At 37.9% G+C, this 20,060-nt stretch overlaps 1 protein-coding gene across 1 annotated transcript; it reads right to left on the bottom strand.

Annotated features, from left to right (window-relative positions):
• Positions 1-580: 580 nt before the first annotated feature.
• On the bottom strand, positions 581-2,904 carry LOC118974512 (olfactory receptor 4A5-like). The gene is made up of 2 exons (XM_037027967.1): positions 1,967-2,904; positions 581-699 (listed from the first exon to the last, which is right to left on the bottom strand). The coding sequence occupies exons 1-2, from the start codon at positions 2,860-2,862 to the stop codon at positions 654-656; spliced, it is 942 nt and encodes a 313-aa protein (XP_036883862.1). The 5' UTR covers positions 2,863-2,904; the 3' UTR covers positions 581-653.
• Positions 2,905-20,060: the final 17,156 nt, after the last annotated feature.

The raw sequence follows: 20,060 nt of genomic DNA, 5'->3' as shown, positions 1-20,060 counted from the left end.
CAGGATGTCCAGGGCAGCATACAGTAGGACAATGGCTGAATGGGTTCAAAACATGTGGTATATTTAGACATGGAATAATACAGAACACAGAACTGGTGGGACTACAGAGATGAGCAACAAGAATATTAAATCTGAAGAAGTCAACAATGTGGATAGAAGACAGAAAACGTAGTACTATGTAGCATAATTTTAATAAAGGTAAATAATATGAAACTGTACACTCTATAAATTCAGGATACATACATATGCAGTTAAACTATTTTTAACTAGGATGAATACAAAATTGAAAATTAAGATTATATCTGGAAAGAAGGAGGGGAATGGTTTACACAGTAATTTCAATATTGATCATATTCTGGTATAAATTGCATATATTATTGGTATACATGAAGAAATACATAATAAAATTTTGAAGTAAGAAAGGTTTTAATGTTTTTAGTTAGAAAGTATAGAAACTCTTACAAAACACAGATGATGTTCCTAAAATACAGTGGAAGTAATTTATGTTCTTCCTACTTTGTGGTATTCTGAAGAGGCTACACACTGAGGAAATAAAACTTTTTCAAGATAAGATTGAAAAACAAAATTTTGTCTATATAAAAACAAATAATTATTAAGTCTACAATTTAAAGTATTGAAGATTAAGGCAACTTTTAGGGAACACATTGCTGTGTAAAATAATACATTTCTTTACCCAATCTTCAGTGTCATAAAGTCAAAATAAGCTCATCTACACTTGGAAGAATGGGAAAAAGGCACATAATAACTAGTGAGGAAAGGTGTGAAAAGATGTTTACAACTTGGATTAGTAAGGTATTCTATACTCTAATCAAGAACTAGCATCTGGTGTTTTGGTTTTTTTTTTTTTTGTCAACTATCCCATTTGGATTCATCCCAACCTGTGAATGAATCCAAAATCGTAATCTAACAGAACTGTTCCATGATTGTGCATTTAACCAAATATGGTATCCTCTCCCATCTAGACATCCTGAACTTGAAATGCACAGGCATCACAGTGAGGAACACAAATAATCTGGAAGACAAAATGCTAAAGGCAGCTGCTAAAACCTGTTGTATGCATACAATAACAAACATCAAAATTTTGAAATAAAGTACAAACTGACAGTAACCAGAGGGGATGGGAAGAGGGATGCTGGGAGAAAATAAGGGGAGGGCCATAAAGGAATATGTATGAAGGACACATGGACAAAGCCAAGGAGAGTAAGTTTACGGGGGGAGGTGGACATGGCTGGGGTAGAGAAGCATAGTGGAGTGAAAATGGAGACAACTGTACTTGAACAGCAATACATACATACATACATACAATTGTTTTCACATTATACATTCATTCTAAACATTAGCCAAATTGATTTCTCATTATTTGGGGTAAAACTAAAATTTCCAAGGTAGCTTGCTTTTCTCTTTCTAAGGGAAAAATAAATTCTTCTAAAGCACATTTCAATATAAATGATAGAGAACAAACTGACAATGATCAGAGGGGAGGAGGTAGGGGGGAGTAGAGAAAAGGGGAAGAGGCAAGCCAAGAAACATGAATAAGGGATTCGTGGGCATGCACAGTGTGGGATACATTGACCATGAGGTGGGGGTTGGTGGAGTGGGACAGGGAAGAGCAACAGAAATAAAATCAGGACAATTCTAACTGAACAATAAAAAAAGTTACAAGGTGAACTTAGTTTATTTTGTTAATAACAGGAAAACTATCTGTGCCTTTTTACTCACCCTTCAGAATTTCTGTGTTAGATTGATTTTAACATCACAGGACAATTTGCTATACTTTTTCATACTTTCTATGAATAAAGAAAACCATCCCAAGAAAACTCATTGTGTTGACTAATTCAGCCACTGTTAGAATGAACTACTTCTTTGTTGTTTCAGAATTAGTAACAGGTGCATTCAATATGAATGACACATTCTCAGCCTATCTATACCTAACTTCCTACACCACAGTTTCTTCATAGCATTCGTCATTTCTGAATTTCTCAAAGTGTATATTAGAGGATTCAACATGGGAGTGACAACAGTATAAGCCACACTTATGAATTTATCAACAGATAAGTGGGAAACAGGTCTAACATATATAAAAATGCAGGGAACAAAATAGAGAACAACCACCGTGATGTGGGAACCACAGGTAGACAGGGCTTTGCGCCTCCCTTCCTGACTGTGAGTTTTAAGGGAACTTAGGATAACTCCATAGGATGTTAGTAAACAAATAAAGATGACCGTACAGATTGCTCCACCATTGGCAACCACGGTGAGGCCTAGGAAGTAGGTGTCAGTGCAGGCAAGTTCTATTAATGGGTACATGTCACACATGAAGTGGTCCATGACATTGGGGCCACAAAAGGGGAGGTTGTACACAACGAGAAGTTGACCCAGAGAATGAACAAAACCTCCAGCCAAGGACACCACCAACAGCAGGATGCAAACCTGTCTATTCATGATGGTTGTGTAGTGCAGTGGTTTACAGATGGCCACATAGCGATCATAGGCCATGGACAACAGAAGGAAGATCTCAGCACCTCCAAAAAGGTGTTCCAGAAAGAGTTCTCCCATGCAAGCTGAGAAGGAAATTGTCTTTTGACCACAGAGGAGGTCTTTGATCAATTCGAGTGAAACGAAACTGGGATACACTGCATCCATGAGTGACAGATAGACAAGGAAGAAGTACATAGGGGAGCCCAGAGAGGGGCTGGCAAGAACAGTCACCACAGTGAGCAGGTTGCCCACCAGAGTCACAAGGTAAATGAGTGAAAATATGACAAATAATGCTTTTCGGCCCCCAGGATCCTGAGTAAAGCCCAGGAGGACAAATTCTGTCACATTGTTACTATATTCCATTCAGTCTTCTCTAAAGCCTGTTTCTAAAAGGAGAGGTCAGGAGAAGGGACCTGTAATGAAATGGTGAACACACTGTGAATACATCCATTATATATTGGAGTATATATTCATTCTTTTATTTTCTACAAGCGTTTACACACAATAAAGTTTTGATGAAGATCCGTGAGTTCTGCTTAATAGCCTATTGCACCTTTCCTTGACAATTCTGTTTCTCCTCACATGATTTGGTTTGGGCTACAAGTCAAGGTTTTCCCTCTCACTCTTAGTAGATGGTCGACAGAGAAAAGTATCAAAGGCTCCACAGCCAGTTGTGTTTTTCATAGACCCTGGTTAAACTCTCAGTCCTGGGCACACAAATAGGCAGTGACTTACTCTCTGGTAGAAGCAAAACAAAATCTCTAAATAAATTGGCATGATGTCAGTCCTGTGAGTTGGCAATATTTGTGGGGAGGACCTTGTAATATAACTGATGTAGCATCAAAAATAATGTCTTTTTTTGAATAATGCACTTCAATTATGATAAATTGCTATTAGGTATTCATTCCTTTATATCTCAAAGGATGTTCAGTCTTCATGGATCTCTCATTAAATTTCCACAGACTGGAATACATCAAATTATGACAAAATTAGCCAATTGTTCCCTAAAGCAATTACCCAGTTGTACTCTGTGACGGTCAGCAACTTTTCTGCTTCTTTTTTATAGTATTGGCTTTTTAAGAAGTTATGTAATCTTTGTCTATCCTACAACCCTCAACACAGAGACACTATTTAGATTTTCACCAAATATTTTTTAACTTCACTGACTCATGACAATCATGAACTCTTATGGTACCAACAGGTATTGTTTCTTTCAAAACTCTTACAGTATCCCAGGTATTGAGAAATGAGAATTCTTTTCAGACACTGAATAGAGAGAAAAATACAATGAGACATGATTATATTTATAATTCCTAAAAGGTACTGAGAGTACTCAGAAATGGAGCTTTGGTGCCCAGATTCCCAAAATCAGCATATTCATGGGAAGGGCCCAAGACCAGTGTAAAAAGGCATGGGGTTCAGTCATTTCTAAGTGTAATTGCATCTCTGTCTCAGTCTGCTTTTTGGAAGATAAAGGGCGGGAACTAGACAGTCTCCGAAACCTTGTCCAGTCTTACCTTCCATGGGACTCTTTGTGCACCCCCATCTTACATTCTATTCTACTGACTTTTTCATATTTTTATAACAAAATAGAAATGTCCAGCCTATAACTGTTCCTCAAAAAGGCTACCCAGTGATAAGTTGCAGTTTATCATTACAGAAAACAAATACTGATCATGAGTCATTCTCTTCAGTGTATTCTTGTTTAATACTCAAAACACCCTTTCAGGGAGAGTGTAGCACAGTGACAAATCACATGGACTCTGGAGGCACATTGCCTTGTACTGAAATCCGAGGCTCACCACTTACTACTAGGTGACCTTGGGCAACCTAAGAAACCTTTCTGTGCCTCAGTTTCATCTTTTTTACAATGGGGATAACAATAAGGTCTGCCTCTTGTGTTGTTGCTTTATTACAAGTAAATACCTAGAATACTGGCTGGCACCCAATAAACGTTCAATAAGTGATAACTATCATTAATCTTCTTGAATGCTTCACTATCAACATTGTATCACAAGGAATCATCTGAGTCTTTGTCAATGTGGTGAGAATTATAGACATAGACAAAGGATAAAAAGAGTTTTATACTCTATCATGTCCTATTTAGGCATGGGCTAAGTTTATACATATCAGGAATCATCTATTGGATTATACATGAGTAGTAGTATTCACCTGTGATGGAATGTATTTAGACTAGAAGCAAGTTGAACAACATGGAAAAAGTGGGATCCATACATCATAGAAAGAATTGTATGGGATAAAATTTTAAAAAGGATCAAATCAGGAGGGAGAAATTCTATTTAAGAAATACATATCTACAAGTAATGAGAATATTAATGTGATAATTAAGTGAGATCAATAGTCTTTTAAAAACTCTTCTGCAAAAGAATTTCCTTTCTTCAGGAAGTGTTAGAAGCTGATCCAATGAGACTTCCAGGGTTTACTTGGGAGGCATAATAAGATGACATAAAAAATAAACACAAGACACAGCGTAATACAGAAAGGCAAAAAAAGTTTTTTAAATAATTATTCCTCAGATTCCACTACATCTGATGGTGAAGGACAAAATTAAGTAAGAGAGAAGAATTGGACAGCTACAGATACAGACCTAAACTTTTTGCTTCTTTTTTCCAGAGGAAAGTTTCAAAATCACTTAAGTTCAAAGATAGACAAGCTGATTCCATTCCCATAGATTTGGAAGGCAGGGGGGAGGGAGGATGTGCTGAAAGGTAGACCATTCCTTACAAGCCAGCTGTGAGGACCACTCTACCTGCCTCATTCACATTGCTGCTTCCAGTGTATTCAGAAGCTCTACCATTCTGGGAGCTGTAGGCTGATAAAGGCACACCTATGAAGAGCATGAGGATATGAGGTAATCTATATCGAATTCTCTTTTTAACACTCCTTACTTTATGCAGGATCTATCTACTGCCCTTACTCATACTAATCATCAATGTTAGATTTCCCCAGAATAAATATCCTACTGGCCAGTTAAATTATTTAGATGTAGAAACTGAGTATATAATGTATTCTCTGCTGTTTAAATCATCAAAGATCCAATACTATAAAACCTGACAGATAGTATTAGTAGACTTTCAACTTGAACTGCTAGATTAACACTTCTCTATTTAAAACACATAATTTAGCCCTGGCTGGTGTAGCTCAGTGGATTGAGCATGGACTATGAACCAGAGGGTCATGATTTGGTTCCTGGCTAGGGCATATGCCAGGGATGCAGGCCAAGATCCCGATGAGGGTCATGTGGGGGACAACCAACATTGATGTTTCTCTTTCTCTCTTTCTCCTTCCCTTCTCCTATCTCTAAAAAATCATTAAAAGCAAAGAAAATAAAAAACACATCATTTAACCAAGTTTCTGAATTGTATGGCTTCTTAAAGAGATAAATTAAAATTTTATACTAACAAAAATACCCTCTAAAGTACTTAAAATTACAATTCTATGATTTTGTAAGTGATAATAAACAAGGCACTTCACTGAACACAGGTTTCTTTCAAATATGTTCCAATATGAGTTGCTGTGCTAATTTTTTATTAAATTTATTGGAATGGTATAAGTTAGTAAGCTCATATAAGTTTCAAGTGTGCATTTTTATGATAAATGGTCTATATATTGCAGTGTTGCCCATCACCCAAAGTTAACTCATCTTCCATCACCATAGACTTCGCTCCTCTACCTTTCATTACTAACACCTACATTCCCCCTGGTTACCACCATACTGTTGTCTCTGTCTATGAATTACAGCTTTGAAAATGTTCACACACATCAAGCTTCCATATCTGAATCTAAATCTGACTTAGGAAATATTGTCGGTAATATTGTAATAACTATGTATGGGGCAGGGTTGTACTTTAAGTATAAAGGGGAACACATTGTGGAGTATATAACTGTGTGGCCACTTTGCTGTAGCCCTGAAACTAGTACAGAATAATATTGAATGTAAAATATAATTTCAGAGTTTCAAAATAAAAAAATCGAAATTTCATATCAAGTTTCTAGAATTGAATAGGAAGCTATTTCTCCCCATTTTAACACATTGCTACATTATGATTTTAAATATTCTCATTATTTTTATACTAAGTTTGGGGGTGACATGAGATATATGCACCCCTATGTTCATTGCAGCCTTATTCGTGGTGACAAAGACATCAAAACAACCAAAGTATCCCTCAGTGGGTAACTGGATAAAAGAGATGAGGCATATACACACAATACTACTCCACAGTGAGAAAAGATGAAACCCTGCCATTGGAACAATGTGGATGGACTGGGAGATTCTACTAAGTGAAATAAGTCAAGGACCATATGATTTCACACATATGTGGGAAAGAAAGCTGAAAGCAACACATTAACAAAGAACAAAAGCAAACAAAACCTCACAAGCACAGACAAGAGTATGCTGGTTACCTCAAAGGGAAGGGAAACAGCATGCTGGTTACCCCAAATTGAAGGGTAAAGGGGGTCATATATGTGATGAAAGAAAAAGATCTGACTTTGGGTGGTAAATACACAAAGCAATATACAGATGATGTATCATAAATTCTCTGATTTAAAGGTTTTAGAATAATTAGAAATGTCAATTTACCATATAAAATGCAATACCCTATGAACCAAGACTATGAACCCATTAGTTTATTGGGAAGGCATTGAATGTTTCCCTTTGTTATTTAACAATACAAACAAGAAATACCTGTCAGGCTGTAATACTAAAGACCAAACACTTTTTGTATATTCTGGTTCATTTCCTTATTTTGCTACCTTAATTTTCTTAATTCGGATAACTTCCAATGAAAATATGTATATTGAAGACACTAGCAACATTTAAATATATATTGCATGAATTTTCATTCTTCTAAGAACTCAACTCAGGTCTTTCCCTTAGTCTTTGAAATCAGAGCTTCTTTCATTGGCAGTGACTGCGGGTACCTCATGTATCTATGTGTGACCGTAGAACACTGAGTAATGTATGGAGATCAGTAGATGTGGAAAGAGCTTCATGTGGCCCCACTACCCATGTGTCCACACAGACTCCCCATCACCTCAGTCTTTCACACAAGGGTTGCAGTATCCAACACAGATATCTAGAATATAAAGACACTTAAATAAAACATGAATATGTACTTGTAAAATACTTGAACAGTCTCACCTGCTGGGAAAATCCCTCCAAAGAAAACCAACAAACCTGTGTTCTCATGGCTGTGTAAACCTGACTGAATTTGTGGAAGTTAACTTGGTCAAATCTATTATTTGCCAACACGAAAGCCCCAGAAATTGTAAAACATTGAAAGTAGTTATTTCAATGTACTTCTCCTCAGCACATTGCGGTAAAGTAAATAACAAGTACTTGCCTCTGAGAAGGTAGGACAGCATTCATGTCTCTGACCATTAATTTCTATAGCTAACAAAACAACCGCTGGGATTTATCTTCCTCAAGTAGCCAATGACTGGCCGTTCTCCCAGGTAATAGAACTCTTCTGCCTTTCAGTCACTCAGACAGCATGTCCCTAAAGACCCCTTTTTCCTAATTATAAGTATGTCTCTTCCTCTCTCCAGAAAATTGAGACTTTACACACGTTTCTACAAGCAATGAGAGATATCTATGCCAAGGAAAATATAACAAGGAAAAGGCTAAAGAACCAAAAACCAGTTAAAGATAGAATTCAGCTTAGGCAGAATGTTGAGTTTTCAGAAATCTCTCAGATATTTCTATCAGAAAAATTATTCTTCTACATTTATGGGCAAACCCAGCCTCTCTGACTTTTTCTATCATTTCTATTTTAAAGAAAAGAGAATATAAAGTCATTGTAGATTACTTTATTAATGTATTTGGTACAAATTCAAATAAAGTGAGGAAAATTTTCTCCCCTAGAACAATCCTCAGAGAAAAAGATTTGGGTCATGCCAAGAAAGAATAACATGCAAATAGATGAAAAGACTGTAATTTCAAAAGAAATATTATATAAAGAAAATCAGAATTAATGAGTTTCATTTTGGGAAATCTTAGGTAAGGGAAACTTATTTAATCCCAAATCAAGGGAGAACCAGTCTTGGGTCCCTTTATCAGCCATATCCCTAGAAAAGGAGGTCCTTACTTCCAGGAGTATCTAACCTGCTGTCCACAGACAACATCCAGCCCAGGATGACTATGAATGCAGCCCAAGGCAAAATCATAAATTTACTTAAAATCTTTTTTTTTGATCATCAGTTTGCATTAGTGTTTGTATACTTAATGTATGGCCCAAACAATTCTTCTTTTCCACTGTGGCCCAGAGATGCCAAAAGCTTGGATGCCCCAACTAGATGTTAGAGGCCCTCATCTCAGAGGCAGAGAAGTGAAGGCTTGGGGGATTTACTGAACTTGATATTTCAACTATTGAATGGTCAAGTAATGACAGCTGTGTAGTTCTGAAGGCCTGAATACATGTCAGCTGAATCATAATGATTTCTAGTTCATTAATTCAGCTCTTTCTTTTCAGCCTACTATCAAGTGAGTTACTTTCTCCAAGACAGGAATTCTTTTCCAACAAGAGCCTGCCTCTAAATCAAGACTGTGATGGCTTCCACTGTAATTTCCCTAGGATGGTTTACTATGGGCTCCACTGAGCATCTCCACATCCACAAATATTGTCATAAGGACCTTAGATTAAAAGGCATTAAATACCTCTGTGTACCAGCTGAAGATTTTAACTATGTGCTAAGCTCACCAAAAGATGGTGGTTTCCAGCTTAACAAAGAAATGGATGAAACCTAGCAACCCCAAGTATTATACCTATTACTTCTAAGATTGAAAGGGTACATGTAAGCACTGTTCTCGTGAGTTTAAGTGGCAAAAGATGGTAAACATATTCTTAATTTTAAAAAACTATCTGATATGATAAGGTTACTCTGGACAAAATTAGTACTCAGAATTGAGAACAAATATATGTATAAGTTCAATTCTCCACATTCTTCCAGCTGAATGAAAAGAACTGCTAAGGCTTTTTGTTTATCTGAATGATAGATATTTCCTAGATCTGACCATGATTACAATAGTGGAGAATATCAATTTATATACCCCAATAAGAATGATACACTGCAAACATTAACAGATACAGATATTGCCTCAAAACATGCAATAATCCATAGTAATTCTCTATAAGCCATATCTATTGTCATGTTTGGAAAGGTAATTTAGATATGAGCATACTCCAAATGAGTCAAGCTGTTACATTGATAACATCATAAGGGTTTCTTAAACAAAGAAGTTTGGGACAATCTGGGAGCTGGGGTAAAAAATTTTTAGTCAACTACACTGGTTCAATCTAGCCAAAATACCAAGCCTACACCAATCTGCGAAATATATGGGAATAATATGGGCCATGACCATTACAGAATTTTACGAATTCTACCTAATTCTTTACTATCTCTCTTGCACCCAAGTATATAACAGAAAAAGAGAGAATGCTTACTCCAGGGGACTTAAATGGGAAGTTATTCATGCAGTGCCATTGGGACCCCATACTGCTACTGCTCAAAAGTTCTCAGAAGGGTCTACTATATGAAAATTTGAAGCCTGGTGACTTTGGCAGAAGCCTCATCCCAACATCCTGTTTTGAAAACTTGAATTGGAGACTCAGTAATTCCCTAATGCAGTGATCACATGCAGATCATTGGAAAGAAAACTACTGACTGGAGGTCATTGGAGTTTCATATAGACACAATTTAATAGCATCACAAGTGCCCTTTATGTCATAGGTGATGTCATAACTTCATTCCCAAAGCATGAAGTGGCATAATAAAGCTCTCTAATGAAATGGAAACAGTTCATAGAGAAATATGTTATGGGAGGACATAATGAAGGTAAGCTTTTTTAAATCAATAAAATAGAAACAAAGAAAAGCAAAACAGCCAACACTTGGTACCTATAGAGAAAAGAGGGAAAAGCCAAATTATTAATATCAGAAATAAAAGCAGATGAACACCACACAGATCCCTCATGCAGGGGAAACGGGGCGAAAAACATGGCAACAAAAGATTTGACTTTAGTCCTGATTGATGTGTCTCAGTGGGTTCAGTATCATTCAACAAAATGAAAGTTCACCAATTCTATTCTCAGTCAGAGTACATGTCTGGGTTGTGGACCAGGTCCCTGGTTGGAGAGATATGGGAGGCAACTAATCGATATTGCTCTCTCTCCTTCTATTTCCCTTCCCTCCCATCTCTAAAAGTAAATAAATAAAGTCTCTATTTAAGAAAGAAGTTTTTACTTTGGGTAGTGAGCACACAAATGAATATACAGAACATATATCATAGAAATGGACACTTAAGACCTATATAATCTTATTAAACAATGTCACCCCAATAAATTTAATTTTTAAAAAAGGAAACAAAATGTGGAAAAATAAAATAAAGTTAGGATCCTCAAAATCAATTCATTCTCTGTAAAGGAGACTGCAACCATTTCCCCCATTATCTCAAGAATACAACAAACGCAATTATAAACTACTGTGGGCTATGGATGAAAATAAAATCTTCCAACTCCCAGCCAAGATGGAGGCATAGGTGCAAATAGTGTACCTCCTCACACAACCAAATTTAAGCACAACAGAGATTTAGAAACAAGAACACAATAAAAACACACACAAAATTAAACTGTACAGAACTCCAACAACAAGAAACCATTCACCCAGACTGATAAGAGGGGCAGAGTCAGTGGCTGCTACAGAGGGGTTGCAGCAGGAAACAGTGGTGGCTGCTGGAGAAACCCAGGCATGCAGGAGGCGGTTCACAGATCCCATGCAAGGAGTGGTAATGGGGAGACCCAGTGAGGGTGCAGGGCAGCTGGCTGGCACATTCACATGAAGGTAAACCAGGCAAAAAGAGTAGTGAGACAGACTGCACAACCCAGGGCCCCAGTGAAGACAAATGAAGCCTAAAAGCACCAATTAGAAAAACTTTCAGGTGCTGAGGTTCCGGGAGAGGCTCCTAGCCTGACAGGAGAGTTCATTGGAGAGACCCAGAGGGTCCTGGAACATACACAACCCCACACGCCCCGGAAACAGCACCAGAAGGGCCCAATTTGCTTGTGGGAAGCAGCACGAAAGACCAAAATCTTAGAGAGAGAAGAACAAATGTCATTGTTCCCTCTCTGACCCCAACCCCAGTCACAACCCAGCCACTGGGTTTATCTGCCCTGGTGAACGCATAAGACCATGTCCCTCATACGTAACAAGCATCAACAAGCAAAAACATTATGGCTCAAGCAGAAGAACACTTCGAAGCTCCAGAGACAACACCTCTGAGAAACAAAGAGACAGCCAACCTATCAGATGCACAGTTCAAAACACTGTTGATCAGGATGCTGAGAGAACTGGTCGATTTTAGTCAAAAATTAAGTGAAAAGTGAATGCTACACTGAGTGATATGCAGCAAAATGCACAGGAAACAAATACTAATGGAAACAAAAGGGAGACTAAAATCAATGGAGTGCATGAGAAGGAAGAAAGAAACAACCAAACAGAAAATAATGAAAAAACAAGAACTCAAAAAAATGAAGAGGCTCAGGAACATCCAAGACATCTTTAAATGTTCTAAAATCTTAATAATAGGGGTACTAGAAGGGACACAGGAAGAGCAACAAGTCGAAAACTTATTTAAACAAATAATAAAAAACTTCTCTGAACTGGCAAAGGAAATAGACTTCCAGGAAGTCCAGGAAGCTCAGAGAGTCCTAAAGATGTCCTACCAAGAAGGAACACACCAAGGCATATCACAATTATATTGCCCAATATTAAAATGAAGGAGAGAATACTAGAAGCAGCAAGAGATAAGGGGACACTCACCTACAAAGGAGTTCCCATCGGACTGTCAGCTGATTTCTCAAAAGAGACCCTACAGGCAAGTGGGGCTGGAAAGAAATATTCCAAGTCATGAAATCCAAAGACCTATATCCAAGATTGCTCTATCCAGCAAAGCTTTCATTTAGATTGGAAGGACAGAAAAAGTGCTTGTCAGATGAGATCAAATTCAAGGAGTTCATCATCACCAAGCCCTTATTAGATGAAATGTTAAAGGAACTTATCTAAGAAAAAAGAAGATAAGAATATGAATTGTGAAAGGAGAGAAACATCACGATTGTTAACAACCACACCTAAAACTAAGCAGACAAGTAAAACAGGAATAGAACCAAAGAAATAGAGATCACATGGAGGGTTAGCAAGAGCGGAGTGGGAGTAGGAGAAGGGGAGGGAAGTTTCTAAGAATAAATAGCATAGATGATATGTAGAAAATAGACATGGGGAGGGCAAGTACAGTGTGGAAATTGTACAAGCTAAAAAAGTTGTGACACATGCACATGGACAAAAGGGGGGATGAGGGAGACGAAGTGTGCAGCATGGAGGAGAATGAAGGGGGGGAAGGAGACAACTGTAATGGCATAATCAATAAAATATATTTCAAAAAAGAAAAAATTTTCCATATGAGATTGAAAATAAAATTTAAAAGTAGAAATAAAATTAAAAGAATAATCAATTGTACTTATGAAAAATGTTACTCAAAGAATTGGATAACTTAGATGAAACGGATCAAGTATGAGGAAAGCACAAGCAGCTGAAATAACTCAAAGAAATTGATAAGCTAATTAATCTTCTATCTCCTAAGATATAAACCATCCTTTTCTGTAGACATGATTGTGTCATAGGAAACACTAAGGAACCTTCAGAGATTACTAGAAATGGTAAGCGAATTTAGCAAGTTTATAAAATTCAAGGTCAAAAATTTATTCAATTGCACTTTTACATGTTAGCATCAACAACAACTAAAAATAACAATCATTTAAGCACCTTTTACAATAGCATCTGAAAATATAAATACTTAGGAAAAGATGAGCAAGATCCCTAGACTAAACTTACAGATCTTCTCAGAATTGTTTCTAAACACCTAAATAATTGGATATATCATGTTCAGGAATTAGAAAATTCAGAATTGTTAAGATGTTATTTACTTCAAAATAATCTATACATTCAATTCAATCAGAATAAAACTGAGAGCATGCTGTTCTCGACATGCGAACAACTGTAATTCCACAAAACAAATGCAATCTTTCATTCCATGTGCTGTTCTGCAATGTGACTTTGCCACACCCTCACAAATAGCACTGCTATGCAAACCAAACATGCAAGCAAAATACGACCAATGACACTCAAATATGGAACAGGTTGACAGGGTCCAGAGGGGAGAGGGGAGAGAATTATAGGGGAAAAGGGAATGGACTCACATGAACAAGTATAAAGGACACATGGACAATAACTAAGGGTGGGGGGTGGAAAGGGGAGGGAGGCGGGGAGCATGGGGCGGGGGGTGGGCAGGGTTGGGAATATAAGACAGAAACCTGTACGTGAAAAAGAATTAAATAAAAATTATATTTAAAAAAACAAAAAAAATAAAATATATTTTATTGATTATGCAAAAAAAAACCAAATAGCACTGCTATGAACATAGACATACACAAAGATGCTCAACATCACTAGCCATCAGAAGTGCAAATTAAATCCACAATAACATATCATCCCACACCTGTCACAATGGACATCATTAATAAATCAACAAACAAGTGTTGGGGAGGTTGTGGACAAAAGGGAACCCTAGTCCACTATTGGTGGGAATGTAGACATTTGTAGCCACTCTGGAAAACAGTATGGAATGTCATTAAAACCTAAAAAGAGAACTGCCTTTTCTTATTGTTGTTCAGTTTTCACCCACCCAAAAGAAAAGGAGGAACTCCTACCCTTCGTGACAGCCTGGATGAAACTGGAGAACATTATGCTAAGTGAAAGAAGCCAAGGAGTGAAAGACAACTACCATAGGATCTCATTTATAAGAGGAACCCAGTGAACAAAATACACTAACAAGCAAAATAGAACCAGAGGCATGGAAACATGGAACAGACTGAAGGAAAAGAAAGGTGGCCAGAGGACAGGTGGGAAGGGGATGAAGGTTCAAAGAAGAGGAAGGTACTAGTAAGGAACATGTATGAGTGCCCCACAGACATGGACAACAGGGTGGGGAATGACTGTGGCTGCCAGAGAAAGGGAGTGGGCTGGGCAGAAAAGTGCAAAAGGGAAAAAATTGAGCTGACTAATAGAATAATAATGAAGAATTTGTAATGGTTATCCAAGCCCCTTTGTCTATTTTTAACCACATTATTTGGGGGATTTTGCTACCGAATTATAGAAGTTCCTCATCTAACTTGAATACTAACCCCTGTGAACTATATGATTGGCAAATGCTTCCTCCCATTCTGTGGGGTGCCTTTTCATTTCGTTGGTTGTTTTCTAGGATGTGCCGTGCAGTCTGGGTTTCAAACTTCAGACCCTGGACTTCAAGCTGATGTCAGGATCAGATGAGACCTTAACTGTCCTGACAGCTTCTGCCACCTCCCTCTGGGAGCCCCGACTTGCCATTTAACAAGTCTGACAGTGTCACTGAGGAGACCTTGATTATATAATCCTTCATCAACATGGAATAAAACAAACCAAAACAAGGGACCCAGAAAACTTAATATCCTAGCCATCACTGCTAGGCACCATTCATAGGAACAAAGTCATCTTGGACCCTCCCTAAATGCCCAGCATTCAGCTGAACACTAGAGAGTAACCTCAGCCCACAGCAAAAGAATCATTCAGTCAGGTTTTCCCAAAACTAACAGAAGGAGGATGAGAAGGACCAGGAGAAACAGCCCTCAAATTAAACCTATAGGTGTATAAAATTTGACATAGTAAATAGAAAGTTTTTAACTATTGATGAAATGAATCATAAAATAAATTATTTTACCTATTTGGGAGAAAGAAACTTAAATATATTTTCATCATACAAGAAATTGTGCAGTTTAAAAACTTCTTGAAATTTTGAACTTTATTGAAGCTTTTCTAAATAATAACTTGTTATAATAGATAAAAACCTTTTAAGAAAAAAATGGAATTTTCCAAGGGTGATGTGATAGATGAAATCAAACTCTGAGAGAATATAAAAAAGTAACATATTTTTGGAAAAATACCAGTAATTATACCATAAGTAATATAAGGGAAATACTTGTAACAAAAATTGAAGAACAAAAATTTGTAGCAAATGTACACATTAATTTTAACTACAGAGTTCATCAAAATTCATCAGTAAAATTCTTATTCTAAGAGATCAAGAATTCAAGAATAACACTAAAGTACAGAGTCAATGGACTGGATTCTATGTCCCAGGCATTGAGGGAGGAACACAGAGCACAAAGACACTGAAGTAGCTTTCCCTGACTTCACAGAGACCATTGAATGCAGACAATTGATCAAGATTTTTGTCTTATCACATGAAGTAACTATACAAATTTTAAAATCACCTAAATAACTGTCTTCATCCTTTTGAGCTACCACACCAGAATTCTATAGACTGTGTGGTAGACAATTAACAATTATTTCTCACAGTTCTAGAAGCTGAGAAGACCAGGTCAAGGTGCTGGCAGCTGCAGTGTCTGGTGAGGCCCTGCTTCCTAGTTCACAGACAGCCATCTTCCCTGGGTTCTCACCTGGCATAAAGGACAAGAGCTCTTTGGTCTCCATAATAAGGACACGAATTCTATTCATAAGAACTCCACATTCATGAGCAAATCACTTTCCAAAGGCCCCACCTCCAAATACAACCACATTAAAAAAAGCTTTACTTCTGAACTCAGCCTCAGAGGTACAGGGACAGTGAGTGGGGTCTGTGAGCAGATGTTCCATAGATAATATATATCACTTGGTAGAAATTTTATCCAACATTCAAGAAAAAAACAGATAAGGGTGCAGCTTAGGTGAAAAGAAACGTGGCCCATTGCCAGTGTCTAACAACAGAATGGGTCTCTGAGACCATTTGTGTTGTATGGATACACGTGAACTTAAAACAGCCCCACAATTGTACACAGCTATCTCTGCGTGTCAACTCTATACAGAAGATATGGCATTTAAGCCTCAACCTTGTGAGGTCTGTGAAGTGTCAGACCCCAAGATGACAACTATTTAATTAGATAGAACATCAAGTATACTACTGAAATCATAAACTTGCACAACATTTAATGACACTGTTGGGAGAAGATGGCAGTGATGTAAGTGGGAGCAGAGCCCAGTTCTCCTTGTTACCAGCTGGAAAACCTGGCTAATCTTTGGAGGAACAAAGTGAACAGCCAATGGAATCCCAGTTTATATGAAGTTTCGAGGCAAAAAAAAATTGCAGAACACATTGCAAAACTGATGGTGGGGTGATTGCTCTGGGACAGTAAGGACCCTGGGATCTGTATGGGGACCAAGATTGCTGTGGCCCCCACCTGTCCCCTGTTGCAGGATACAGGGAGGAGAGTTAGAGCACCAGCTTCCTCCCCTACCAGGGAAGGGAGAGCAGCCTGGCACCAGCGGGTACCTAGATGCTGAAAGTTGCTGGGGAGAATAGAGATGAAGTTAGAGACACACATTGGCAGTATACATCCACTGGGACTGTGGGCTTCAGCACCAGAGTAATTGGGTTCCTGGACTACACCTGGAGAAGAGAGGAGTGGGTCCATGTGGGATCCTGACTCACGTGGTCTCCAGACTGGCTGGAAGCTTGGCCTGTGTGAAAAGCAGGGCACTTGTTAAGAACAGCAAGCAGCTGTTTTGTAAGGAACTCTCAGCAGTGGCTGGCTTGCCCTGAGTGTGATTTCGGCTGCACATGCCCAGAAACTGACTGAAGAGTTGAGCAGAATCATGCTCCCCACTTCCCTCAGCCTCTAAACATAAGATTGGCTCATGGTGTGCATCCAGAGACTGAGTAGCTGAGAAGAACCACAGGCCTGGCTTGTCCGGGGTTCCACGCCCAAGACTGACTCATGTTGTGTGCCCAAAGATTGAGTGGCTGATTTGAGCCTGCCATCTCACAGAGTATCTGGGCCAATGGAGGCCAGGAAACTGTAAATATTGTGACCCAGACCTAGTCCCCATCCTCTTAAACCATAGGAAGGGAGAAAAGAAAAGCTGAGTCTCCCTTTTTCTGAGGCATCTAGGAAGAGCAGCAGAACTCAGCGAACAAGTTTAAAGTCATAAGTCAAGTTTAAAGCATAAGCAGGACGCTTATTCTTTTTTATTTTTATGTTTGGAAGCTCTCTTTTTTTTCCTTCCTTTTTTTTCTTCCCATGGATGAGACAATAAGACAAGAAGTTATGAAGGGTCCAGAGACACATCAAAAGTAGCAGTACAAGGCTAACCACCCAAAACTGAGAAACTGAGACAAATGTCACTTTGCTATCCCATAGAGCTGGTATTTTACTATTCATGTGTATGATTATTATCTCTTCATTAGTTTTACCACTTTTATTTTATTAGTATTTTTCATTCTCTTTCTTATGTTTAGTTTTCCAGGTTTTCTTTCTCTGTTTAATTGCATTGATTGGTTTTCCTTATGCTCTGTTTATTGTCTCTTTAGTTATCGCTTTAATTTTTCTTTTTTTCCTTCACTCATGTTACAATAATACAAAATCCTTGATCAAGTACATTCCACTCTGGTTACTGAAATTACATATTTCTTGTCATATTATTGTTCTTCCAGTACTATTATACATAATTGTTGTTCCATACAATTGTACATATAGCAACCCGGCCTGAACATAGCCCACTTCACTACAATCCTGATCATGATTATTATCGTGGTTTACTCTGTTATCTCTCACACTTGACTACTTTCTGTCCTTCACCATCGCTGTACCTCATCACCTTACCTTGGTCTATTTTCTGGATTCAGCTCACAATTATCCTCTCCTCTAATAAGAGTCTTATCTCCCTTTCACCTTTTGTAAAAGGTGGCTAGTTGAGTGAAATATCACAGTTAACATTATACTTATCCTAAGAATCTCCTATGTCTACTCTACATGCTGGTACCTTAAAAATCATCAAATACTCTATGACGCTCTCTTAATCTATTTTACCTATTCACTGACACTGATCACATACAAGGATAGGTGGGAACTACGAACATCAGTATACCTGCTAGAGGAGAGAAACCACCAACGAAGGAACCACCAAAAGATAAAAACCCAACTACAACAAGAGAGCCCACACAAAGAGAAGAAAGGGCAAACCTACAGCATCCAGCCCAGGAGATCAAAGGACCACACCACTGAACCTCATACAATACCTATCATAGATGTTCACCCTACAAAGACAGCTACCAAAGCAAAATATCTGGGAGCACACAAACAAACAAAATGAGTCACCTAAATGGGAGACAAAAAAAGAATATGAAACGAAAAGGACTGGAAGACTCCCAACTAAAAGAGATAAACAAAATGTAGATAAAAACACCGTCAGATATAAAATTAAAAATAATGGTTATAAAGATGCTCATGGAACTCACAGACAACTAAAAGGAACTGAGTGAGAACTACATCAGCATGAAAAAGAAAAGAGAAACTATGAGCAAAAAAAACAGGAAGAAATGAACAAGAAAATCTCAGAAATAAAAAACACACTAAAAGAAATTGCAAGCAGGCTGCATGAAGCAGGGGACCAAAACAGTGAGCTTGCAGAAGTGGTAAAAAAAGGGGAAAAAAACACCTAGATAGAGCAAGAAAACCAAAAGAGACTCAGAAAGAATGACGAAGTGGTGAGGGAAGTACAGGGTAACATGAAATGAAATAATAGCAGTATGATAGGGATACCAGAAGGAGAAAACCAAGGGATAAAAAACCTGTTTCAAAAAGTAATTATGGAAAATTTCCCTAATTTGATGAGAAAGAAATTTACACAACTTCCTAAAACTTGGAGAGTTCCAATCCAGAGGCACTTAAAGAGGCCCACCCCAAGACATACCATAATTAGAATGCCAAAATTACAAAACAAAGAGAGAATCTTAAAGGCAGCAAGGGAGGAACTAGAAGTCACATACAAGGAAGCCCTGATAAGGCTAGCAGTTGACTTCTGAAAAGAAACTCTCCAAATCGAGAGAGACTGGCAAGAAATATTCGAAATAATGAAATCCAGACACCTTCCACCAGGGCTACTTTACTGAACAAGGCTCTCATTTAATATGGAAGGCCAAATATGGAGCTTCCAAGCCAAAAGAAGTCTAAAAATATGCACCTCCACCAAATCAGATATGCAAGACATGCTAAAAGGACTGCTTAAATATAAGGACAGAAAAGAGCCAGAGAGAGGAACATAGGTACAAAAAAATGTCAATGAGTAAGTACATATCAATAATAACCTTAAACATAAACAGATTAAATGCTCCGATCAAAAGACATAGAATAGCTGAATGAATTGGAAAGCATGTCCCACACATATGCTGCCTACAAGGGACCCACCTCAGCACAAAAGACCTACACAGACTGATAGTGAAGGGCTGGAAACAAATTTTCCGTGCAAACAAACAGAGAAAATAAGCCGAGGAGCAATTCTCACATCGGGCAAAATGCACTAGAAAAAAAGACCATAAAAACAAACCCAACAGGTCACTGTAAAATACTAGAGGGCAGAATCCATCAAGAAGACATAAACATTGTAAATATATATGCA

The sequence above is a fragment of the Sturnira hondurensis genome, unplaced genomic scaffold (assembly GCF_014824575.4).
Source record: "Sturnira hondurensis isolate 20B ecotype Veracruz unplaced genomic scaffold, ASM1482457v3 Scaffold0019433, whole genome shotgun sequence".
NCBI lineage: Eukaryota > Metazoa > Chordata > Mammalia > Chiroptera > Phyllostomidae > Sturnira > Sturnira hondurensis.
This window is presented reverse-complemented; position numbering and strand designations above follow the sequence as displayed.